At 38.4% G+C, this 27,109-nt stretch overlaps 1 protein-coding gene and 1 non-coding gene across 6 annotated transcripts; one reads left to right on the top strand and one right to left on the bottom strand.

The window, feature by feature from the left end:
• The first annotated feature begins 16,042 nt into the window (after positions 1-16,042).
• On the top strand, positions 16,043-26,016 carry LOC141586746 (putative helicase MAGATAMA 3). Of its 5 annotated transcripts, none has more exons than XR_012519618.1 (10): positions 16,043-16,201; positions 17,007-18,354; positions 18,970-19,158; positions 20,849-20,944; positions 21,044-21,209; positions 21,324-21,456; positions 21,622-23,388; positions 23,861-24,690; positions 25,117-25,257; positions 25,511-26,016. XR_012519618.1 is itself a non-coding variant. In XM_074408063.1 (8 exons), the coding sequence occupies exons 2-8, from the start codon at positions 17,094-17,096 to the stop codon at positions 24,143-24,145; spliced, it is 3,897 nt and encodes a 1,298-aa protein (XP_074264164.1). In that variant the 5' UTR covers positions 16,043-16,201; positions 17,007-17,093; the 3' UTR covers positions 24,146-24,954. The 5 variants fall into 5 exon arrangements, 2 of the variants coding, with proteins under 2 accessions (XP_074264164.1, XP_074264165.1); XR_012519617.1 differs by lacking the exon at positions 25,511-26,016 and adding an exon at positions 25,364-25,478; XR_012519616.1 differs by lacking the exon at positions 25,511-26,016 and having other exon boundaries at positions 25,117-25,478.
• LOC141589034 (small nucleolar RNA snoR80) lies at positions 19,259-19,377 on the bottom strand. Its single transcript, XR_012519992.1, has one exon. It is a non-coding gene; the product is annotated as a small nucleolar RNA snoR80 (small nucleolar RNA).
• Positions 26,017-27,109: the final 1,093 nt, after the last annotated feature.

Raw genomic sequence — 27,109 nt, 5'->3', positions numbered from 1 at the left:
TAAATAATACTATAATAAATGACTAAGGCTATTCTTCCATCTTCCCTTTGACTTTGTCACCCTTGTCATACTTCTTGTCTCGACCACGAGCCGGGCGCTCTTATGCTATCTCCGACCTAATCACCAAAGGTCTCTCTCGCGGTCTAGCCTTGTCATTTCGATTCATCACCATCTTTACGGCAGAAGTGGTCTTCGGTTTCTTCGACGGATGAACGACTCGGAACCCAACCTTTTCTTCCTCCTTAGTCAAGTACTTCTGGTTCTCCTTTGATACCTCACGAATCTTGTAGTAAACAGGCTCGTGTTACCTCAATTTCTCGCGCACTTCAGGAGTACCAGCCTTCTTCCATTGCAAGTATGAGTCAGACACCCATAAGGAGCCAACAGGAACTGGTATGAACCACATGTTCCTCTGAGCCCACCTAATTGCCCATTCCCGACAAATCTCTGTAGTATGCGCCAATGCAGTTTGAGGAACGGTGTCAAGCTTCGGAATCTTCTACTTAAGGCCCACTTGCCTCATCAACCTCTCCGGATAAATGCAAATCATTAATTCCAAGCTAGGGATACGAACTGACCACGTCAAGTCCAAAGATGAGACTCCAGTGACTGACCTGAGATGCCACCACGGCACGATCCACCGGATCAGAGGACCTCCTTCATTCTTCAATTTATTTTCCCAGTAATTGCAAACCCGAGTGAAGTCCACCATGTAGAGCCTGGTTCTCATTGCAATCGATCGAGCATGATATCTTGGCACATTAACTGGGGGAGTTCGGATCACTTTCGAGTCTTAGATCAGCTTTTTTGGGACGGTTATTCGGGTCTGGCCCATTTTGCTAGGTCTAGGTGAGAGTCTTACTCCCCATTTTCAGCTTGTGATTGAGGAGCACTAACAGGCTTCTTCAACTGCCTCTGATTAGCAGATCAAAGCACACAACAACATTACTTCTCCTCTCCTCTCTTCGCTATAATTCGTTCCAGGGTTAAAGTAACAATTATGTTCTCGTTCCAAAGCTCTTAGTCTCGAGTGGGCGAGTCTAAGCGTTGAAGTGTAAATCCTTGTGGGACTACCGATAATTGTTGATCGCCATCACGGTCGTACACTCGTACCGAAATAGTTTTCAAAGCAATAAATTTCTTACTACATCACTACGAATTTGGTTGTAACTTTCTGATCTCTTTTTCATTGTTACTGGACTTTTGTTACAACACATTTATCTATTTGACACAGTAGAAGTACCAAGTTATAAGTGAAGGTACTAGACTTGATTTCTTTTGGTTCAGATATGATTTGATCCCTAAACTTCACAATACTCGTAATATATTAATCTCTTAATCATCATTATATAAACCGCTTGTATGTAGTGTTGAAATAAGTAATAGAATGAGTTGTAACTTATAATCTTATAATAAAAACTATTATTATTCATTAAGAACTATAAAATACGTTTATTAAAAATTTAAAGTATTAAAGAAAACATCAAAATAAAACATTATTTATTAAAGAAAAATATGGACCGCTTACTTTTTTCATTATTTTACATTATACAACATTACCTTAGGGAAATTCAAAAATAGAAAAATGCTTTTTAAGATGGAAATTAACGTATTTGCATTTTCTTTTATTCCCCTTATACCGAATTCATTCGTCCGTTGTTGCTGAGATTAATACTTTAAACTTAGCGTCTTTATCCGTTTGCTTTGCCTCCATTGTTGAGTAAGTTATCAATCTAGTGTTTACCCTTTGCCTTAGCCATAGTTAGCATAATTTTATAAAGTTTTAGCATCAAATAATCTTCTCTTGTTTATGCTACCCAACATTTATATACTTACCTTTTATTTTTGGTGTTTGCCTTTGTATATGGGGCTATTGTGAGTTTATGACTTGTTTGTATAATTGATTGTTCGTCGTGATCATTAGTTTACTTTTAGTTTTGCAGAAAAGCAGAAAAAAAAGAGGGAGTTAATTATTAGATGATAAGTGAACCAAATTGAGGGTTGAGAATCAAATTGCCTATCAAAAATATTTCTAAAATAGAAAAGGTAAACAATTAACTGAAATACCTTAAATAATGTAGGTGAGTGAATGACCCGCACCGCCACATGGAGGGAGTATATGATATGACTTGTGACTTGTGAGCATGCAAATTTATGAGATTTTGCCTTATTGAAGTTTGAAGAATTGTTAATTATGGGCTTTAAAATTGTTGGAGTTGGTTTGAAGTGTTGTTGGGTTCATGAACTCTGTTGATGGTGGACATATATTGAAAAGAGGGCATCTCTGATGTTGAGCTTGGAATAGAAATGAGATTGGGAGAAGCGCCCTAATACGACATGCTCTTTTCATGCTTTTGTTTCTCCACACATGGGCTTCCCTTGATTGGGGTGGGCTGTGGGTGGTTTTACCCCATCCGAGGCGAGTTCGACTGATGCCTCGGGGACGTTGGAGCCTTGAACATAGCGTATCACCATAAGGCTTAGATAGCACTAATACAAATACGGTTGTGAAACTCCAAATTTTGCAGAATATAGATAGAACAAAAAAAAAAATCAAAGCTAATTTTGAAAAAAAGGGAATTTGAAGCCCCCTTTTAAGTTATACGGCGTACCCAACATCTAAAATTAGTCATTTACAAACCACATGCTCTGAAATGACAAAACAAACATCATCTTATAAACTAAAAATCAATTATGTCTTACAAATCCAAATTCAAATAAATATTTAAATCTGGCAAAATAAACAATAGACATAAATGGTTCACTTGACAATATTATCAAACATCGCTTGAAGCACTATCATCAAAATAACTGGATTCGTCATCACCAGGATGACAACTCCACCAAAATAGCCTTCCCTAAACTTTGACTTCGACTATAATGTAAAAACGAGACATCAGGGCAAGGTCCTAGCTGTTTGATTTTCCACTATGTTGTGACCTTGACCAGGGACCAATGTCCCTGCTTAGGGCAAAAGGACTAACCGGCTGAATTTCCTTAGCCTTTGTTGATCGGGCTTTCTGGGCTCTTTTTATATAAAAATAATAAGATATGAAGTGACATTTTATCTTTCTTGTGAAAGAAAAAAAAAGATTCTAGTCTTTCGGCGTTATAAACTCATAACATAAGGCTTAGCATAGAGGTATGATAGAACCCCCTCCAGCATATTTTCTTGAATTTATTTTATTTTTTTAAAGGGAAAAGGTAATTATTATTAAGTAAAAGCCGATACAAAATCGGCGGCAACCAAGTCACAAATACAATCTGGAACTACATCGACCCAAGCTCGTGTAGAGTAAACAAAAGGAAAGTAATGAGCCATGAAATGAGCAACTTTATTGCCAGACCTACGTACGAATGCAAAACTAACCGACCCAAAATTTCGAGCAAGATGCATAATATCATGGACTATGTTACCCATGTAGTTATCTGGTGTTTTGCGCATCCGTAATAGATCCACAAGCTACAACGAATCGGACTCAGGTACCACATCTTCCAATCCCATTTGCCTCGCCGCCTGTAAACCGAATAAAGTCGCTTTGGCTTCAGCTATGGTCGGTTCCCAGCACCTGTTGGACAGCGGCCCTCTCAACATGCCCGTCACAATCCCGTATAATAACCCATAAGCCACTCGCCTTTGACCCTAGGATTGCAGCGCCAACGTTTATCTTCCACAGTCCCGTTGGTGGAGGCTTCCATCGTTCATTATGAGTTCCAGCACACTCCTTCCTTGATCGCCCCACTTCTCCATTAATCTCCGAATAAGCATCAAGATACATACATGTCCTCTCCACCGGTAATTGTGGGTTAGCAGCCTCGCCTCCGTGCAAAATCGTATTCCTGTCATTCCATATGGCCCAAACAATCATCAACCGTCTACATCTTACAGGCTCGTCTCTCCCCTCCATGATGACCCAAGTTGCCCAATCTTTCAACTGCCTATATGCCCCCCATTCCTCCTCAACGTCCACTCCCGCCTCGAACCATATATCCTTTAACAGAGGATAATGAACCAAAGCATAGGAATCCGTCTCAATTTCCATTCCACATCTACAACATATCGGGTCAATCTCCTTGACTCGGTTCTGCAAGTTAGCACCACTAGGCAAAGCCCCATTACACATCCGCAATAGAAAGGATCGGACTTTAGGCGGAATTTTTAGGTGCCAAAGCTTCCGCCAAAACCCATGCGAGGAGCTTCCGCTTGTGATGGCTTGATTACTGTCCATCGACCATCTACTAAAGTGATAGGCTGTTTTAACCGTAAAATCATCATCCTTAGAGTAATGCCATATACGTTTATCCTCACCTCTTTTAATATTAATAGGAATCATAAGCACCTCGTCAGCTTCCGACTCGAACAATTGCACCCTTAATTTCTCCTCGCCCCATCCACTCTCAACTAACATATCTGCCACCAGGTGGTCCTCATGGAGCATTCTTGGTGACCAAATCCGAAATGAAGGGCATGTACATTTCCACTCATCAGTCCAAAATTTAATCTTTTCTCCGTTTCCAATGAGCCATCTAGACCCCTTCATCACAACTCATTGTGCCTATAACAAACTCCTCCATATATAGGAGGGATGATGTCCTATGCTTGCTTCAAGAGGGCTAGAACGAGGGTAGTAACGCGCTTTCATCGGTCGAACTGCTAAGGAGCTTGGGCGATTTAATAGCCTCCATAATTGTTTTCCTAGCATTGCTAAATTAAACGCCTCAAGATGCCTAAACCCCATTCCTCCATCGCTCTTACTCTTACATAGCTTTTTCCAAGCGACCCAAAATATATGTCTCTTCTCATCTTTGAACCCCCACAAAAAACGACCAAGGCACTGTCTAATTTTGTACAAAAGATGGTCGGGATTTTGAATAAACCTATGTCATAGGTGGGGATCGATTGAGCCATGGCTTTAATGAGGATCTCCCTCCCCGCAAAGGATAATAATTTTTTCTTCCACCCCTTGAGTTTTTTCCATATCCATTCCTTTAAATGGCCAAACGCTTCATTCCTTTGCAACACCCCCTTCTTACCTGGCCAAGGTAATTGGGAGATGTTACCTTCTCGGTTTCCCGAGGCGGCAAATCGGAGATACGATAAAGAAACATTTATTATAAATGACAAGTTTAGTGATTACAAACATAAACTAATGAATAAATTACAACTCATGGCTACAATACTCATCTAACTAGCGATACTCATCTCGTAACTCATCAACCTCGTCCCGTCTCCCGCGTACTATCCAACAATCTGTACCTAACCTGCTCCCCATATGACCAAAGGATATCATATGGATCAACACAGGCCACCCCAAAAGAGACAGGTGACAAATACACAGACACAATAAACGTCAGTTTCAATGGACAAATAAAAGACGACACAACTAAAGTGTGAACATGTAATATGACTACCAATGTGAATGACATAATACTAAAAGACCACCACCACGGTATCGAGACACGCCCAGGCATTCCGATAACCACACTGTACCGGGACACGCCCAAACATACCGATAACCACAAACAGGTATCGGGACACGCCCAGACGTACCGGGTCCGGAAGCCAACCGGATCCCCTGCCAGACGTCGTGTCTCAATCACACGCGTCCCTCCAAACGCAAGCCATCAATGTGCACGTCCCTCTTGGAGTGGGAAGCTTCAAGAGGCGTCTCAAGCGTAAGACGGTCTCCCAACCGTCTTACGTCTCCAAAACAACAACGACAACACGACAACAACAACAACAACAACAACAACAACAACAACAACAACAACAACAACAACAACAACAACAACAACAACAACAACAACAACAACAACAACAACAACAACAACAACAACAATAACAACAACAACATATATGATGACAACCAATACATGGACCACAACCAACATATCATAATCGTCCTCTTAATGATGTGATTACCACTAAGCATGTAATAATGCAAATGCCCTAATTATGCAAGACTAACTACAACATCAACATAAATAACTTAACATCATTGAAACCGAGTAAGATTAACCTACCTTTTAGCATTCCCCATAAGCAAATCCAAGACAACAAGAATCCATCTCATAAAACCGTCTCATCCTACAATAATCACATAATAACTATCATAATACATCCTAATCTATTATACAATACAAAACCCCTTATTATTACCCATTAATTACCCATTTAGCATATACTAATTACTAATTAACTACCCATAACAAAACCCCCAATTTCTAGGGTTCATACTAAATAAAAAGGGTAGATCTATACTTACAAATTAAGAGGAAGGAAGGAGGAAGATGAGAAATCCGCTAAACCAAGATTGAATCCCCAAATATGGTGTTTTTTGTGAGGGTTTTAGAGAGAAGGGAGAGATTTTAGAGTGATAAGGAAGAAGATAGAAATGAAATAGAAGAAAGAGGGTTTGCGGGTTTAAAACCCGTCTGACCAGAGTGCACTCGACCGAGTACTGAGTCCACTCGGTCGAGTGACACTCCACTCGGTCGAGTGAAACTCACTCAGTCGAGTGACACTCCACTCGGTCGAGTACAATGCAGTTCTCAACAATGACCAGTTTTCGTAAAACAGTCATATCTCACTCGTTTCTTGGTCATTTTGGGCGTGCGACCTACCGTTGGAATCATAAGAGAACAAGCTATCACCTCCAATTAGAATCACATCAGTAACATGTCTAGATATCAAGTTATGACAGTTTTAAGATGACTCTTCTATAGACGGACATTATAACAACTCTACTAAGTCTAGTATTGGTTATACTCGGTCCACTCAGTCTACTCGGTCGAGTGAACGCCTTAGAAATTACGAGGTATTACAATCTTCCCTCCTTAAAAAGAACTTCGTTCCCGAAGTTCACCTCACTCTCTCTTCCTCAAGTCTCTTCAAGTATCATCACCGATTCTCATGCACTCTCTCGCGCCTCATATGTTTATCAACTGTATACGCTCTTTCATAACATTACACTCATCCCAAAGTTCTTGTTCAAACCTCATTACTTTCTCACATTCCGTACTTTCTCTTTCCTAAATTTCCGAATTATTACATTCACTCCCCCTAAAAGAGAACTTCAACCCGAAGTTCGACTATCCAACCTAAAAATGTGGTCTTATATACTCGTTACTAAATTCCACAAATGGCTATATTCCAGATTTCATGCTCTAGCCCCACTCTAGAAGCCTCTTTAAGGCCCCCCCACCTAAAAGCCTCCCAAAAGTCAAATGTTAGGTCAAACCCATGATTCCAATCTATAATCCCATAACTAGCTCCCAATTAACATTGGTCCTATGTATACGTATATATCACGGGGTATAACTCGATTATTATTATCTATCTATATCACGTCAAATCTCATATGTTCACATGTATGCACATCAATCCCGACTACGCGTACTCTATAAAACAATCAAACAATGCAAAATTACTTGTTATGTGACTCAACAATGCTCAACATTCCCCTTTCCGGACATCATGACACGCATATACCGCGTTAAATCCACCACATGATCACACATGTGTTTCCATATCCGTTCCCATCCATTCTCAACACTTTCACTCATACGGAAGACCACAATCACTATCATGTAATGACCACGATGTGACGCATAACTTGCATTTTCATCTTAATTGTACACAATAAAATCACTTCAATTAACACAAAACCAAACAAGATTATCATATCATTCTTGTCATCCAATTACACATGTCAATTAACAAATTTCATGTAAATTTCATTCTTAAATAGCAAAAGCCACATAATACGGTCAAACGCAAACAATTCACTAGGTCTCACCCATATGGGGTCAACATGTTCATTCGACATAACCCAACCAATATAAATCACGAAAATACGGGTATACACTCGATATTTGGTCGAGTATGGATAAAACAATGGTCAAGGCAGACCACTCGGTCGAGTGTAGAAGGCACTCGGCGGAGTACGCGGCCACTCGGTCGAGTGTAGGAGACCACTCGGCCAAGTAGACGATCATCGATCGAGTGCGTGGTGCACTCGGTCGAGTGTCACCTGGGCAGAAGGTTCTCATTCTCAAACCCGCTTTCAAGCTTTCCTATTTCCTCACACCAATGCAAATAGATGAACTCTTGGCCCTAGGGCTATCATTCTAGCTCCTCAAATGGACACTACAACAAGATCACAAAGTACACCGTGGGCGCTTCACTCAACGATTGGGAGGCAACTTTACAAACAACATATATACTACCGCTCATAGGCCGGAACCTCGCCCAACTACTTTCACACTTCATGCATACACACTTACCTTAAGTAGTCATACTATATAACATAAGTGATTAAATCTGTTAACAATATGATTAAACTCACACGCATTATGTATCACACTCTTACTCTCATAATCACAAAAACCAAGCTTGGTATTACTAAATTCACCATCATATATCTCAATTATTAAAACTCACACTCATCCCTCGTTCTAGTGTTCACTCTCATATTATGGTTTCATAAATCTTTGTCACCATTTATTTGATTTATACCATCCTGTAAGTTAAATCTCACGCCTTCTGAAAACTTTTATCAACTCATGTCGTTACTCTCCTTTCACTCTTGGTACCTCACTATTATATCATCATTCCATAAATCCCAACTCAAACATATGTTATCCCAAAATACTCGAGTCATACTCAATAAGGTTGCTCTCACATGTCCTTTAAATTCCGTTCGCTAACTATGAGTCCGAACAACCGCCAAATATCCAACCTTGGTCGCACTCAACTCCTTATTTGTAGATTGTCTCTCATGATCTACTCACTCAACTCAAAACTTTGCATATACTAACATATATTCCTAGCGTTTCCAAATTCCCAAACTCGATGACTATATCCAATATCATATACCTTATCAGGGTCATAGACCTAAGGCTAGGGTTGGGTTCACACACAAATTTTATGCCCGGAGATCTCGGGGGTGTAATCACATAGGGTACCACCGGCTCTTACCAAACTTCATTTGCTTGGTTGCTCCTCGCGTTACTTGATGACTTCGGCACGCCCCGGAATTCATTCCATAAGTCAAATTCCGGATAGGAGCAATGGGAATTAAAACAATCCGGAACGGATACGGAAGAGGTATGAAATCAAATAACTTGGAATAAATGGAAAATTTTCCCAACGCCTTAGATCAATGACCAACACTTTAAAGTAAACCTTTAACACGAGCTTGTCATTGAGATGAAGTTTACTTAACCCGAAGAATGGAATTGAAGAAATTACGGCATGACTTCCTTTCTATTTTAACCAAACCACAACTTATCTTAATAGCACACTTGAAATATGATGAATTTTATAAAATGATGCAACTTTAAAACTCAACTCTAGCAACTTTAGCAACTTTGTAAAATGCTCTTCCTTATTATGCAAATTTATCTCAAACTTGACTCAAATGTGAATTGCTATATTAAAACTTTAACATAATGATCATTTGTCTCGAATTTCTTGAAAATTTTAAGATGGAAAATTCCAACATAAGAGGAAACATGCTATTACAAACCAAGTTACATTATTAAGAAGCAATTATGATGAGATTTGACTTGACAAAATAAAAAAAATGCGGGTAAGTATGATAGTTATTTCCAACACTTTAAGGTCTTTAAGACGGAAAAAGTTTCGATGTAAAGCTTCCCCAAGTATCATGGTTTGAGATTCAAGGTAATCATGAGTAAGTGAAACATGTAGTGAGCATACAATTCAAAATTTGACATGGTTAGTACCAAATTTTTGAGAAATTAGTCACATTTTTAAGACGTAAATTAAAATTTGTCCATGGTATATAAGGATTTCGAAAATTTTACCACGTTTTAAGACGAAATTCATTTCGTTTTAAGGCAATATACCATATTACTAACAAAGAGGGTAGTTTTATAAGGCAAATAAACCAAGTTTTACTCATGAAAAATCAAAATTTGGGCATAACTTACCTATATTTCGAAAATTTAAGACGGAGTGTTAAGACGAAATTTTCACATACTAAACAAGATCCATGAATAACAACAAGGTTAAGCCTTTGTTGTTCAATTAAACTCAACAACAAGCACCAAAAATCCACATGCAAGCTCAAGTATTCATTTTCGTGTTCTTCGCTTTAGGTGGAAAAATTGACACAAAATTTTGATATTTAGCAACAACAATGGTGTAGAAAACTATTTATTACTATGAATTAATTAAAAACATGAAATTAATTGACAAACCTTGAGCACATTAGTGTAGATCTAACTAATTAAGATGAAGGAATAAGAAGAAGGGTGGTCTACTTACATTGCTAATTAGGAGAGACTTGAGACAAAAATTGTGAGTGGAAAACTTAGCCAAGTAGCAAATCACCAAAAATGGAGTTTTAGAATTATTTTTAGAGGAATTTTGGGGTTGTTGGAATGAGGTGAAAATGAGATATGAAGAAGATAAGGAATGAAGAAAAAGGGAATCAAACCCGTGTAAATCTCAGCCCAGCTCCACTCGGTCGAGTGGCGAGTTCACTCGGTCGAGTGAACTTTCACTCGGTCGAGTGGGGTCTTACTCGGTCGAGTGGCCTGTTTTCCAGAAAGTTTCTATCCTCAAATGGTCAACTCGGTCGAGCGCGCCGTCATTCGGTCGAGTGCGGACTCGTACTCGGTAGAGTGGTTGCTTACGGCTGGAAATTTCGAGTCGAAAAAGAACGATGAAATCCCTGTAACACAAAGAGAAGGTTCGGGAGTCCACCGGCTTTCGGTGACTCACCCGAGTTAGTTTATGCGTTATCCCATTTTACCGTCTTTTGTATAATATCGTAGTACTAATGACTACTCTATCAACATAATTCACCAATCATACACGACAAATACACTAACATGCATTCACTTAGCACACGGTGTAAAATTCAAAGGCAAGGTCAGCATTCGTATACCAACATATACTACTATTTCTAAGCATAATACTCCTAACAACCTAGCATTCAACTTCCACACTTTCATGTATCATGGCAAGCACTATATCATACGAGAACTTAACCTAAATCACACATTCATGCAAGCATACAACTATACAACTTCCACATAGCGTTCACCCATACTTTTAACCACCCACATAGTGACCAACCGAGACAATAGGCACTAGTTTTGATATGAGGGCGCCCACTCATCCAAAACCGATCTCCTATCGTATTCAAGTCGGGTTCATTTTATTAGACAAACCTAGGTTCATTTTGGTTCATTGGTTTAGGTTCCAAAATCGTCGCTCTGATACCACTTTGTAACACCCCCTTCTTACCCGACCAAGGTAATTTAGAGACGTTACCTTCTCGGTTTCCCGAGGCGGCAAATCGGAGATACGATAAGGAAACATTTATTATAAACTAGGTAGTATCCCGCGCTTCACGCGACCTGTTTTAATATTTTATTATTATAATTGAAGAAAAATTATATAATTCATATATAACCTTCAATATTTTCTCTTATAAATAATTTTCTCTCAAATTTAATATTTTTAGGTTTAACTTCAATGTTTTAAAATAAAATACATAAGAGTTTTAAGTAAAACTAATAAGTGATAATTAATTATGCATGATCGACGCTTTATAAATAAATTTGTGACTGGTGAAATATCATACTAATCAAAATAAAATTTATTCGAGTAATACAACAATCAACAATAAGTTCTCAAATTATATTATTTCACGATACTTTATGTCTCAAATCAATTAATATTTATTCAAAATGATGTGAACATAATTTTATGTAATTTTTAATTTTTTATGTATAATATGTGATATTTATCTATTAAACATATAGAGTTCAAACTCAACTTATTTAAATGTTTTGATTGTGTCTTGCATGTGATATGTGTCAAACATCACTACTACAGATACAACCTATAACAACGGTCAAAAACCGTTGTTATATAAAAAAGCGGACGTTGTTAAAGCGTCCGTTGTAAAAGGTTTTAACAACGGTTGGTTTTCTTAAGGAAACCGTTGCTAAAAATATTAACAACGGTTTTAAGTATAAAAACCCGTTGTGGAAAGTGTGACTCAATTTTGGGGGGAAAGTTATAACAACGGGTTGTTTGTAAATAACCGTTGTTGTTTGTTCTTAAAAAATAAAAAAAAATTAAATTAAATATTACTAGCTATAAATATTAAAGCATCCTTTACTAACATATTAAAGCATCTTTTACTAACATTCATTAATTGAAACAACATGGCAATGAACCCTAATTTTATCAACAACGAAGAATGGCTTACACAAACGATTGAAGATGATGGGAAGGTTCTCGCAAGACTTCCCCGATCAACACCCATTAATCAAAGCATCCCTTGAACATCAACGGAATTATTGGATTAAGAGGCGTGAAGCAGTCCGGCTTGTCAACAAAGCCTCCTCCTCCTCATCATCATCATCTTCATACCCTCGTCGGCCTGTTACTCGCAACTTGGCTGCAGCCAGAGATATGTTGAGTTGTACTCTTCCAACCTTATCTCCACATGCAAGTCGTGTCCTTGCATATATTCAATCTGTTATTGCAAAATATGAAGCCAATGACCCGGAAGTTAGCGGTATACCAGAGTGGCGTGATTGGTGGCAGGTTGAGAAGCGCTTTTTACGCTTAACCGGGGTTGTTCCGGCTTATTATACATCTTTTGATTTCTGATAATTGCTGTAATGTATTTGGTTTAAAATTAAATGAAATGATCATTTTGAAAGTGTTGAGTTATGCTTGTTTGATTTGCTTCCATTTTTTCAACTCCATAGATCTATCAGTCATCATCAAGATCTGATTATGGCACAACTTCCTAACATATATGGCACAACTTCCTAACATATATATTAATTAAAAAACAACTCAACCCACACATTAGTATAAATACATTGCATTATCTCAACTAACATGCATTTCCATTATCTCAATATATTCTCCAAACCCTAACTGCTAAAACATGCTCGATCCGTACTGAAGGACGCCAAAGAAGATGGAAATGAAATAATTAGAAACACATACATGGAAATGAAATAATTAGCAGATGCTGAACGGAACCTAATGGTCGATAAAAACACATACATTGAAATGAAATAATTAGAACAATAAAATAATGACGATGAAACAAACCTGATAATTACAGAACGTACGTAAAGAGACGATGAAATCAACAGTGACGGCGAGAAGATAAAGCGACGATATATGAGAAAGAGAGAAAGAGACGATGAGAAAGTGTGTGTTTTGTGTTTGTGTTTGGTCTTCTTTGGGTTTGTGTTTGTGTATTAAGGGTTGTGTTTTGTGGTGCTGCAAGAGACTTGTGTTTGTGTGGTTTATAGTATGGAAGGTATTGACAACGGTTATTAAACAACAACCGTTGTGAAATATGTTTTAACAACGGTTATAAAAAAACACCCGTTGTTAAATAAGTTTTAACAACGGGTTTCAAACATAACCGTTGTGATTACTTTTCACTAACTTTGCGCCAAATTATTAACAACGGTTGTGCATGTGTGACCCGTTGTTAAAACTAATAACAACGGTTTTTATAACCATACCCGTTGTAATTGATTTTAGTAAAATTCGCGCCATGCATTCTACAACGTCTATTGTGATTTTCGTGAATATTCGTTGTTAAAGGGGCGTTGTAGTTGCCTGGATTTGTAGTAGTGCATATCTATGAGAAATTTTCACCTTTTGTTTTTTTAAACAATTATATATAATGATGTTTAAGAGTTTATTACCTGTAAATATAATGGGTTGAACTTTCTCAAGTATTATTTTTTATGTTTAACTTCAAAGTATTTAAAAGATAACATATAAAATATTTAACTAAAAGTAATACAGAGTATTTGGTTAGTCATAATCAATATTTTATATTTGACTTATACATATTTAATTAAAGATATTATAGAAAAATGTAACGTGTTTTTTTACTTTTTCATGTCGTTTATAATACTATATTACTTAATAATCATTACTTTTGTTTTGATTATTCAAATGCACTCGCGATCACTATGTACATACACACTCGTACACATACTCGTTATCACACTATTGAAATCTATCAAAATATCATATGTATTCAATTTGTCCAATATAATTTTTTTCATTTCCAGACTATAAAAATATATTTTTCTTAATGGATTTAATAGTCTAAGTTTTATAACTTTCTCAAAATGTTTTTTTACGTAAATGTTAAACATTGTGAGACACTCACTTTAATCATCTCTACATATCAAAATAAATATTTCAATAAATATAATGAAAATTATACTCAAAATAAATATGTCTAGATCTCAAGTTATGACAGTTTTAAGACGACTCTTTTATAGACGGACATTATAACAACTCTACTAAGTCTTGTATTGGTTATACTCGGTCCACTCAGTCTACTCGGTCGAGTGAACGCCTTACAAATTACGAGGTATTACATCCTTCTTCTTCCAACGATAGCAGGCAAATCCAAATACTTCCCCCGACAATTCACAAGTTTCGCTCCCAGCTCAGCTCCCACCTCTTGGAGCACATCACCCTTGTGTTCGGGTTGAAAAAGACCTCTGATTTATCAACATTAACCCGCTGTCCAGAGACCCCTTCATAGGTTCTATTGATATTCATCATTTGCCTTGCAAAAAATGATCGAGTCATCTGCAAAAACAAGTGGGTCAATATGGGAGCATTACGGCATATTTTTATGCCGTCAATAGGCTTCTGATGAACCGCCCTAGAGATGAGATTGGAGAAGGCTTCCGCACATAGAATAAACAGGTACGGCGAGAGCGGGTCACCTTGTCTCAATATGCATCTCGGGTAGATTGTGTTAGACGGTTTACCATTGAATAGCACAGACGATGTAACGGTCGAAACACACCTCATAACTTTGCATACCCACTCATTCTCGAAGCCCATCCGTCTCATAACCCCTTCCAAAAAAAATCCATTCTATACGGTCGTATGCTTTACTCATATCAAGTTTGAAGGCCATATTGCCTTGAGCCCTTGTACGTTGGGATTTAAGATGGTGAAATACTTCGAACGCGATCATAGCATTGTTCGATATAAGCCGTCTTGGGATGAATGCACTTTGCTCTTCTGAAATTAATTCCCTCGAGATGCTCTTCATTCTCTTTACTATGACCTTCGCCACAAGTTTGTATACCACATTACACAAAGAAAATGGTCTGAACTCATGCACGGATTGGGCATTCTGCTTCTTTGGGATTAAAACAATGTGAGTCTTATTAATATTTGATATATCAACTTTACCTTCCAAACAACCAATGACAAGCTTGATAACATCCGTCCCGACAATATGCCCATAAGTTTTGAAAAAATTGGCGTTCATACCGTCAGGGCCCGACGCTTTATGAGGGTGCATTTGATCAAGCGCTTGTTTAACTTTCTCTCCAGTAAAAGGCTGACGTAGCATGTCATTCATATCATCATTCACTTTCGGATTCATCCACTGAAGTACATCGTCGATATTACTCGGGTTAGTTGCAGTGAACAAATATCTGAAATATCCATAGGGTGTGTTCTCAATATCGGTCTCCTCTGTAGCCCACTCCCCATTCTCCTTAAGTAATTTGATAATCTTATTTCTCTGTATTTTCTTGAATTTAATGTTGATGGTTGAGAGAGATACGATTCTATATACAGTCTCATTTATATAACAATCGTGATAGTTTATATTTTCTTGCTCCTAACTTGTTCAACCTCAGAAAAAAGAGCATTTGTAATCTTCAGTTGCTTCAGCCGCTCCTACGATTTTTCGAGGGTGAAAAATGAAGATATTCCTTAGAGAGTAATCACGACCCCCTTAACCACCATAAATCCGTGCGGGCAGAATTCCTCCAAGTGAAAAAACTACGGAATCGTATAACATTTTTTCTTAAGTTTTTCGCATATTGTTAGGGTTTAACTTGGTATATTCGAATACGACTATACAAATACTTTATAATTTTTTATAATTTTAAAAAGAAATTAAAAAATAAAAATAAAAATAAAAAAGGGAATTTTCTATAATTGGTCGGACTAGAGCGAGGTACCTGCCGTGTATGTATATATATATATATCAACAATGTTCAGATCATCTGATTTCATACTCAGATACATGCTCTCTTCCTCTCCTTCCACAATTGACAGGACAAATCACCACCAAAACCCTAGAAATTCGAACACCTTCAGATCCCAATTTACGCCATTCATCATCTGGTAATTCATTCATATTTCACCTTATTACAACTTCAATTCAATTCAATTGTATAACCTATTTATTTCCACCTGTTTTGTTTCTATATTGTGAATTTATTGTATTTTAGGGATGAATTTGTACCTTAATTATACCCTAAATTTCGCCTAATGTGTAATGGCTAGTGATGGATTACTCAATTTGATCGATCATTGTTGTGGTTAGTTGTTTTGATTGTGTTTGGATTCAAAGTAGTGAATCTGCAGTAATGGTTAATGTAAGAGATCTGTTTTTTTACGGGTTCGTAATGGTGTTGCATTGATAGTTTCAATGGTGTAGATACATATTGTTAGTGACTTGTTATTTGGGAAGTTTTCATTATTATTACTGTTTTACTGTACAGTGAATGAAGTCAAACCATTAATGTAAGAATTTGGGAGGGGTTGAGTAAATTTGGTTGTGGGACACTGTGTTTGGAGCCCTTGTTAGAATGCTAGCTTCAGGGAATCGTCATTGCGGCCGGCTTCTGCATATAATTTCAAAGTTCTTGAAGTGCTCCAATAATATTAATCTTGGTTTCTTGTTTTCATTACGGGATTAAGGCTTTTGTTGTTGTTGTTGTTGTCGTCGTCCCTAATTGTCTCCCAGAGTTTCTATTTGCTGTTGTTTGACAGTTTTTCTGCATGTCCTTTGGGTGGAAGGTTATATATACTTTCTGCGGACACTGATGTAAAATGCGCTTTATTCAATTGTTATGCGCTTTTAGTCTGATATATTGCGATAGGTCTTTTACTCAATTGCTCACATTGGTATAGTGTTTCTATTTAGGTCGAGAGAAGCCGAAGTTCTGCCTTCCCTAAGTTCGCGTCCTCTTCTTTTACACAAACTCTTCAGGTTTATGCATATATGTAAAAAATGGGATCACGTGGGAGGCCATTTTTTGATCTTAATGAGACTCCAGTAGAGGAAGATGAGGATATTGATGGTTCATCTGGTGTCCAGCCCCAGAAAGTTCTCCCTTCTCTAAGTTCACGTCCTCCTGATCTGCCTGGGGTATCAGTTGGTCAGCCCAGCATTGGAAATAACAGTGGTTTTTCTCATGCTTCTTCCGTTTCTGGCTTCCAACCTTTTGTTAGGTCAAGTATATCTTCCACTGTAGATAGAACTGATGATCAGGCACGTGTGAATTACCAAAATTCTGATACTACCATATTACATGGTGTAACGAACGACAGCGATAGTAAAGAGATGCGATTGATAGGATCAAGTAGTTTGAATATGCAGACATTAGAAAAAGAGGAAGGAGAGTGGTCTGATGGGGAATGTACGGATCCCCAAGTGAACCACAGGGTACAGGAAAAGTTGTTGGGGAGAGACAACAAACTTTTAAAGGAACATGGTGCTCTCCGAACTAACACTATAGGTGAAAGCAATAAGACTTTGAATGGCAATATAGGTGGTGCTTCTTCCATGGTTACTCCTGGAGATTCAGAGTCAGTTCCTAAACAAAAGGAGATCAAGGGTTCCGAATCTAGTGCTGCGTTAAAATCTTTGAATAATTCTAGAAAGCACAAGCTTGATGAACAAAAAGAGGCTATGTTAGGAAAAAAGCGGCTGCGAAAAACGGTGTTTATAAACATAGAAGATGCTAAGCAAGCCGCCACAGCAAAGTCTTCAACCCCTAGGAAGCAGAGTGTTCTCACACCTAGTAGCAATCGTACCATCAAAGGAAGCCGTAATGTACGACTCTGTACCGAGCTTAATGGGGAGAAGCCGAATGATTCTGCAATTAAGGACCAGAATCAGGTTGATTTATCATGCAATGAAGAACGTAGTTCAACGGAATGTGTCGACGGTAAATCTGAAAGCAACAGTGATGTGAATGCAGGTCTTCTAGCCAGGCCTAGAAGATTGAACAGTTATAGCGATCTCTCAATGGAGGGAAACCTTAGACAAAATTCGTGGAAGCAACCCAGTGATTCTAGGCAATACAAAGACCAATCAATGTCATCACGGAAGCTAGGGTTTAACAGTCATGCTTCGACTGATGTTAAACCAGCAAACAAGAAAAATCCTCCAAAGAGGCAAACTGTGACCAGTAGTAATCAGTATCATGATACATCAGTAGAGCGGCTCTTGCGTGAGGTGACCAGTGAAAAGTTCTGGCATAATCCAGGTAGACTTCACTTCTCGGCTTTTAACATGTAGATGGTATTTGGCTGTTGTATTGTATTGTTGTTGCTAGACTAGGTGACGTTGATTATGATGATCTCTAGTTAAAGAATGAGACGTGTTTGTTTGATGCTTCTAATCTGAACAAAATGTAAAGAATTTGTTTGCCTCTTTTATTTAATTAAGCTACACTAAAGGTTTGCTGAAGCTTGAATTTAAATTCACTTTATAATAAACACCCTTCCAGCTTCAACTTAGTGAAAGTTAAGAGTTTGATAATTTGAAGCTTGTATCACTGTCACTGTATCCCATTGTTGGCTGACTTGTAAACAGTGTAATACACACTGATTTATTGCCTATTCTCTGCTGTTTCGTTTACTATCCAGCTTGACAAGGATTTTAAATCATGGTATTTAGCGATTCTAGGTAACAATAAAAATTGATGATCCTCTTATAGATGTATCAGTATAGCGATTATACTTGGGTGATTTCGGAGATGACTACACGTCTACACTGGAGTGGGCACGTGGGAACCACAAGAGCACATCTCTGATTATTGACTCTGTTTCTGCCTTTATTGTGGCAATCATTTTTTATTCTGTGTCTCTCCTTTTTGTAGAGGAATCTGAGCTTCAGTGTGTTCCTGGTCAGTTCGAATCTGTAGAAGAGTACATTAGAGTTTTTGAGCCTCTTCTATTTGAAGAATGCCGGGCACAACTCTACAGCACATGGGAGGAGCTAACAGAAACATCCTCTAGAGATGCACATGTGATGGTCCGCATAAAATCGGTTGAGAGACGAGAAAGAGGTAATGTACTAATATTATGTACTAAACTTTTGGTATTTACCTTCCTAGTGCAGTCCATTTTAAACATTCAAGTTAGCTGATTTATAAAAGGATATGATTAAAGTATATGTGGCGTTTCCAGGATTAATTGACACGAAATTAAAGTCATTAATCAGGATATATCACACTAGCCATATATTAATTTGAGGAAGAAGAAAATGTGTTAGTTGTTTGATCACTTTGATGTCGTTTTTAGTGTGTTCATATATCACGACTTAGACTGCGTGGTGGGGAGACGTGTGTTAGTGTTCTTTAGTCTTAAGTATTGACAACAAGAACACTATTAAGAGAATTGTGGATATATCTCGTGCTGTGAGATTAAAGCATTTAAAAAATGCTCTGTTATGTCTTCTCATTATTTCGATTTTGACTCCCCTAAAGGTGTGCAATTGATTATATGTGAGCTTAGCACAATAGATTTCAAATACTCTACCATAATGTTTTATTTTGTACAGTATTAAAATATGAAAAACTTGAATCCTCAGCTCATTGCCATATCCCCTTCCTAAATTTTATATTTCTATTTTTGGATTCTTCAAAAGTAAAAAAAATATCTAAATTGATTGGAATACCGTTCAACGATATATATATTTTTTTTAATTTCTGACTATGTTTTTTTTCTTTTTTCTCATAAAGGTATGTCAAACCTTTTGAATAGATGCTCCATGATACAAACATAAACAAATGAAAGAGAGGAATGAATAGTTTGGAAAAATGGCTCTTCCACTACGTAACACTCAAAATCCAATTGAAGCCGTTTTCGGCCTAATCATGCACTCTCAATAGACATCAATAGCACAGATAGTTGCTGACCAAAAAGTGGGCTCACAATCACAATACTTGAGACCATTTCACTCACATGAGCTTAGCCACCAACTTGTTATACTATTAGCTTGTTGACTCCTACAACTACAATCACAAGAACTGCACCTGATATCTAATATGAAATCAGGATTCTGTATAGGAAATAAAAAAACCATCAATATAGAACAGCACAATAGCACATATATTTCTTTTTAAAAAATCAGCACAATGGGTATAAAAATTTGAGCTTAAATTCACCTTTTTCAATTCATAACCAGGATACTTTCACTTTTTATTAGAGTCATATTAGAATCATATGAAAGATTAGCGCAATACTTTCACTTTTTATTAGAATCATATGAGAAAATAATCAATCAGTTCCGTAATACCGTCATATGCCTACAACATAACTACTTGAGGTTTTGCGTTTATAAAACGCAACAAACATACCTTTGCATCATTTCAAACAAACTGTTGGTATTGCGCTAATCTTATTAGCTGTTTTGAGGAAGAAGAAAATGCTGAAGTTGTTTGATCATTTTGATGTCATTTTTGTTGTCTTAAAATTCCCAAGTTAATGCTGTATGTGAAATAGACAAGCAATAAACCGTACTCGTGTATCTTGCTGTTGTTAGCTGTAATTGACGAGGACCTTCGGTCATAACCGTTGCTGTGATTTCTTAATAGCTGAAAATGGCAATTTTCCTTTTGTTGCCTTGCCGACTTTCTGAAGTCTTTCTTAGGTGCTCCGTATTCTTTTTCATTGTATGATAGCTGTTTTGTTAAGAATTTGGGACACTTGAACCTTTCCTCCTCGCCTAACTTGATATTCATTTTTGGGAGCTAGGATGGTATGATGTGATAGTTCTTCCTGCGAATGAGGCAAAGTGGAGTTTTAAGGAGGGTGATGTTGCAGTTCTTTCTACACCAAGGCCAAGTTCAGGTTTGTGATACGATTCTTCTTGGTATCCTTTTTTTTTTTTTTTTTTATTTGTATGGGTTCATTGGTATCTACATACTAAATTTTATGCTGTATGGATAGCTCGATATCGAAGGAACACTAATCCAACTACCGAAGAATCTGAGGAGGCTGAAGGAAGTGGGCGCGTTGTGGGAACTGTTAGAAGGCACATACCCCTTGATGTGCGGGACCCTCTTGGGGCAATACTTCATTTTTTTGTGGGGGACTCTTATGATCCAAATAATAGGTGGGTTAAACATTTCTGGGCTGATCGTACTCTATTCATATGCTGAAGTTTTAAATTTTAACCCAATATGACTGATATTTGAACATCTGCCTCATTTATATACTTTTGCTACAGTACTGAAGACAATGGCCACATTTTGAGGAAGCTTCAGCCAAGAGGCATCTGGTTCTTAAGCGTGCTTGGTGCATTGGCAACAACACAACGCGAGTACGTTGCATTACATGCTTTCCGCCGACTTAACGTACAGGTGGATGTTTTGCTTTGGTGCCTCTGTTTGAAATGTTTATTGTAAACCATGATTCTGAGTTCACTTACAGTTTCAAATGCAGTTCTCAAGTTTTTGCTTTAGTTTTTCTTATTCTTTTGTTTATAAATTATGTTATTCTAAGAATTTTCAGTTATCACTGTACAGATGCAAAATGCAATTCTCAAGCCAAGTCCAGAACACTTTCCCAAATATGAAGAGCAGACTCCTGCTATTCCTGAATGCTTTACTCCTAATTTTATTGAGCACATTCATAGGACATTCAACGGGCCCCAGCTATCAGCCATCCAGTGGGCTGCCATGCACACAGCTGCTGGTACTAGTAATGGACTGACCAAGAAGCAAGACCCATGGCCCTTCACTTTAGTACAAGGTCCTCCTGGGACTGGCAAGACACATACCGTGTGGGGGATGTTAAATGTGATCCATTTAGTTCAATATCAGCATTACTATACAGCATTGCTTAAAAAACTGGCACCTGAAAGCTATAAGCAAAATAGCGAACGAAACACCGACATTACTTCTTCAGGATCTATTGATGAAGTTCTTCGTAGCATGGATGAAAATCTTTTCCGTACCCTGCCAAAACTTTGCCCTAAACCTAGGATGCTGGTGTGCGCTCCATCTAACGCTGCCACCGATGAACTGCTTGGACGTGTCCTTGATCGGGGATTCATTGATGGTGAGATGAAGGTTTATAGGCCAGATGTCGCTCGTGTTGGTGTTGACTCACAGACGCGGGCAGCACAAGCTGTTTCTGTCGAGCGTAGAACCGAACAGCTTTTGGTGAAAACCCGGGAGGAAATTTTTGGATGGTTGCAACAGTTGAAAGGCCGTGAAGCTCATTTGTCTCACCAGATGGCTTCTCTCCAAAGACAACTTAATGCAGTAGCAGTTGCTGGACGGTCCCAAGGGTCCGTTGGAGTGGACCCCGACGTTCTTATGGCACGAGACCAAAACCGGGATGCTTGCTTGCAAACTCTTGCCGCTGTAGTTGAAGAAAGAGATAAAGTTCTGGTTGAATTGTCCCGTCTTCTTATTTTAGAAGGAAAATTCCGGCCAGGCAGTAGTTTCAATTTGGAGGAAGCTCGGGCTAGTCTAGAGACAAGTTTTGCTAATGAAGCGGAAATCGTTTTTACGACTCTCTCAAGCAGTGGCCGCAAATTGTTTTCACGCCTTACTCATGGGTTTGATATGGTTGTGATTGATGAGGCAGCTCAAGCTAGTGAAGTAGGACTTCTTCCTCCTCTGTCTCTTGGTGCAGCACGCTGTGTTCTTGTTGGTGACCCACAGCAGCTTCCGGCTACTGTTATTAGCAAGGCTGCTGGTACTTTATTATACAGCAGAAGCCTTTTTGAGAGGTTCCAGCAAGCTGGCTGTCCAACGATGTTATTGTCGGTCCAGTATAGAATGCACCCTCAAATCAGGGACTTCCCTTCTAGGTACTTTTATCAGGGACGACTTACCGATAGTGAAAGTGTTGTGGGCCTACCTGATGAGAGATATCACCAAGATCCTTTGCTTAAGCCTTATCTCTTCTATGATATAACTCATGGCCGAGAGTCCCACAGAGGCGGTTCTGTCTCTTTTCAGAATGTACATGAAGCACAAATTTGCCTTAGTGTATATGAGCATCTTCAGAAAACAGTGAAATCTCTGGGATTGGGTAAAATTACTGTAGGCATTATAACACCTTATAAGCTGCAGCTAAAATGTCTTCAGCGCGAGTTTGCAGATGTTCTTAACTCCGAAGAAGGGAAGGACCTCTACATTAATACGGTGGATGCTTTTCAAGGCCAGGAACGTGATGTCATTATCATGTCATGTGTCCGTGCCTCAAGTCATGGGGTTGGCTTTGTTGCTGATATCCGGAGAATGAATGTTGCGCTGACTCGAGCACGGAGGGCTCTATGGGTATGCTTATTTACTCTGGATATTGTATGGTTGTGTCTCATATATGTAAGTTAGGAAGGAGTATTTGTTTCTGTGTCCTTCGTGCATTTTATTGTAGCCAAAGACTCACTTATCTTTGGCTTTGGAACATGATGAACTAAAGCTAATTGATTCATTAAGCTGGCTGTGACTTTTGTACATTATAACAGCAGCCAGATGATGCAATTCTCTACACATTCATCATTTTGGGTATTTCGGAAGTATTGGATGTATCTTCCAGCACAGGGATAAGAGCTGTAAGACTCTCCCCCCCCGCCCGCCCCGCCGCCGTTACGGGCCGACTTCTAGTCACCATCCATGACACCCCGCCCTCGTTGATTAAGGCGAGAGTTCTTGAGGCACTGGGTAATGTTTTAAGGAGTATCTGTTTTATGTTTGTACGGTCTTAAATCTTTTTTGCTGATATGGTTCATAATTTGCCATCTTTCCACAGGTTATGGGGAACGCTAATGCTTTGGTGCAGTCTGATGACTGGGCAGCTCTCATAGCTGATGCAAAAGCTCGAAATTGTTACATGGACATGGATTCTTTACCAAAAGAATTATTGGTTACCAAAGGACCTGCATATGATTTTGCTCGTAGTAAGTTTAACTCCGGTGCAAGGGGTTCAAGACAGGGAGGTCCGCGATCAAGGTTATTTGATATATCTTCAGAATCCAAACCTGGAACGCTTTTGGAAGAGGACAAGTCAAAGCACTTCTCCAACCGTAAGGATTGAACATTTGAACGAGTAATTGCTCTAGATATTTGATCTTAGCAAAATGACAGTTCAACTTGGTAATCGGAAAATGTCTTTACATGCATGTGGCAGAACTTATATAGGCAAACCCTAGAAATAGGTGAATTACTGAGCTCAATGCCCCTCTGATGTTCTGGCTGCTCTCTGTTCTGAGAAGGGATTTTCCGGTTTAAAGATACCAATCCTTTGGCAGGTTAAGATAGCCCGTGGCAAGCATAGACTTGTCAGCTCGATAAAGGGCAGAGAACGTTCACGGAAGCTCATTTGAGAACTTGACACTCATACTCCGGCTTAAGCAGAAATGGTCAGTGTTCTGAAGTGGAAACCTATAAAAGGTGGTATATCGATGAAAGTGGAAGCCTGATAAAATGTGGTATATCGACGAATTTGTAGACGACTTCTTTTCAAGAAGCAAATTTTATAGGCTTGTGGCAATCACATTGTGGAATATGATGGCCTCAATTGAAGCAAATCCGCCTGCTGCTAGTTAGTAGAGAGCTTGCTGCAGATGTAATATGTTGAAGGTATTACCTTTCAGGTTTCAAAAATGCTATGCACTTTTTTGGAACGTGCATCATCACTTTGACCTTATTAGATCTGTCAGGAAATCACTTGTTAGTTAGTTGCTTTTTTTTTTCCCCTTTTCCCAAAAAGAAGTTATAGAAGAAGAAAAAGTAGTACATGAATTGTACAAGAAATTTCTGCTAGGAAACTAGGAAAGAAGTATTAAAGGATGCTGGTAGAATAATTTGTACAAACCCAATTCAGCAATAGATGATTTTTTTAAATGTCTTGTCAGATCGTTTGGTATACTGTGTTCTTTTCTCTCTTTTTGCTGCTAAAATTAACGACTATTTTTTTTGCGATGTAATGTTTTTGGAATGCATTGGCTCTTGCAGAGCTTGATCCTGCATCACTTGTTTCTTCTTTTACTTTTCCACCAATTTCAGGTGACATTTTCTCATAGCCTGGACCCAGAATAGACGTAAACATTTATATGGAGGTGATATATTATTGGTTGCTGATTAAGTCTGGGGCACAAATCACTAATGTCACTGCACATTGACACAAACTTTCCTCGTCGGCTACAGGTATCTCCACCCTATTCTTGAGTGACAAGTTTCAGAATGTTTGGACATTTGTTTCCTTACTTCATCTGAGTGTTTTTCTTTGCCTTAATTGCATGTATATTTGAAGACGACATGGTTTTAGATGCTTCACAAAAAGTTGTCCGAGTATTTCTCAATTAGGGAATTGTATTGATGATTCATTCCCTGCTGGTTAGATATATAAATATATTTCTTCCGGATTCTTTCTTGTGTCAAAATTGAAATTTCCTAACAGGTCTATATGACATTTGTCAACCCATGGTAGAATCTGGGCAATGACATTACTTCATGACCAAGTTGTAGATGGCTTGAAGGTTACTGCTGTCTGTTTCTATGACACAACAGCTAAGTTCAGGGCGTGGCAACTGAGTTCCGGATAAAGATAAAAACGGATATTCAATGCTATCTTGCAAAGTTGGTAGCTGAATCATGAATCTCAGAACTCTAGAAAGGTCTTGATGATTTTACCTGTATAGCTGTAGAGGATAAGTTGGATGGTGTTGTAACTCAATGGAATTCGATGTGCTTCGGAATATCGTTTGAAGCAAGTCATAGGCCAATATGTTCCAAGAGGTTCATTTTCGGCACTTGTATCAATTGATTTCGTATGGTTTTGTTAGCGGATTCATTTTCGGCAAGAATTGCTTTCTTAAAGTAAAACCAATATTCTTGATGACTGAGATAAGTGGTTCCTACATTGCAAAGTTTAGCGAAATAATTGCGAAAAGCTCGCAAATGTGTGACCCTCTTGCATCATGGATTTAACACTATTATCATCAACATATACGGTATATCTCCACCTCTTTATGCATCGTTTCATCCAATAAAGTGGAGAAGATTCTTTGATAAGTGGTTCCTACATTGCAAAATCTAAATGGCATAATTGTGGGTTAGTAGCCAATGGGTGCCCCACAAGATTTATCAATTCACTTAGGCGGGATTCGAGTCTAGAGGATTACTTATGGCACAGAAAGACTTTCTATGAGTTTTAACATTGTTGCATTATCATGACTCAAACCCGAGACCTCTAATTAAGGTAGGAAAGCTTCTTATTTTGTTGATGTAAGTGCTCATTGTAGGTGCCTTATAGGATGATGCACATATCCTCATGTATCGTCTTGATATGTTATAGCCTGCACGCTAAGTTACTATACAAATTCTTATTTAAGATGACAATATCCGAACTTAAAATAGGTTAAGTATGGTAGATAAGAGAAAAAAAAGGATGCCTGGAGATGGACTTAAATAACTAACAAATATCTACACAATATTTGTCTAACCCACTCCCGTAGTTGGAGCGGTAGGAGAGCGGACGTTCAAACTGGATCGAAACCGAGCAAACAAATGTTGAGGGAGACCTTGGTGAAGATGTCAGCGTATTGGTAGTCGGAAGGCACATGTGAAACACGAACTTCACCAAGCTTAACTTTATCGCGAACAAAATGTATATCGAGCTCAACATGTTTCGTTCGCTGATGTTGTACCGGGTTGCCGGATAGATAAACGGCTGAAATATTATCGCAAAAAACAAGAGTGGACCGGTGTGGTGGGACATGAAGTTCAAGTAATAGATTTCGAAGCAAACTTGTTTCCGCGACGGCGTTTGCTACGCCCCGGTATTCAGCCTCGGCACTAGACCGAGAGATCGTCGCTTGTCGTTTAGATGACCAAGAGACTAAATTGTCTCCAAAAAACACACAACATCCGGATGTGGAGCGACGAGAGTCAGGGCATCCGGTCTAATTGGCATCTGAATAGGCAGTAAGAGCAATAGAGCGAGACGGGCGGATGGTAATACCGTGATCAGATGTGCCTTGGATGTACCGTATAATGC

This window comes from Silene latifolia, chromosome 6 (genome assembly GCF_048544455.1).
Source record: "Silene latifolia isolate original U9 population chromosome 6, ASM4854445v1, whole genome shotgun sequence".
In the NCBI taxonomy this organism is placed as follows: Eukaryota; Viridiplantae; Streptophyta; class Magnoliopsida; order Caryophyllales; family Caryophyllaceae; genus Silene; species Silene latifolia.
This window is presented reverse-complemented; position numbering and strand designations above follow the sequence as displayed.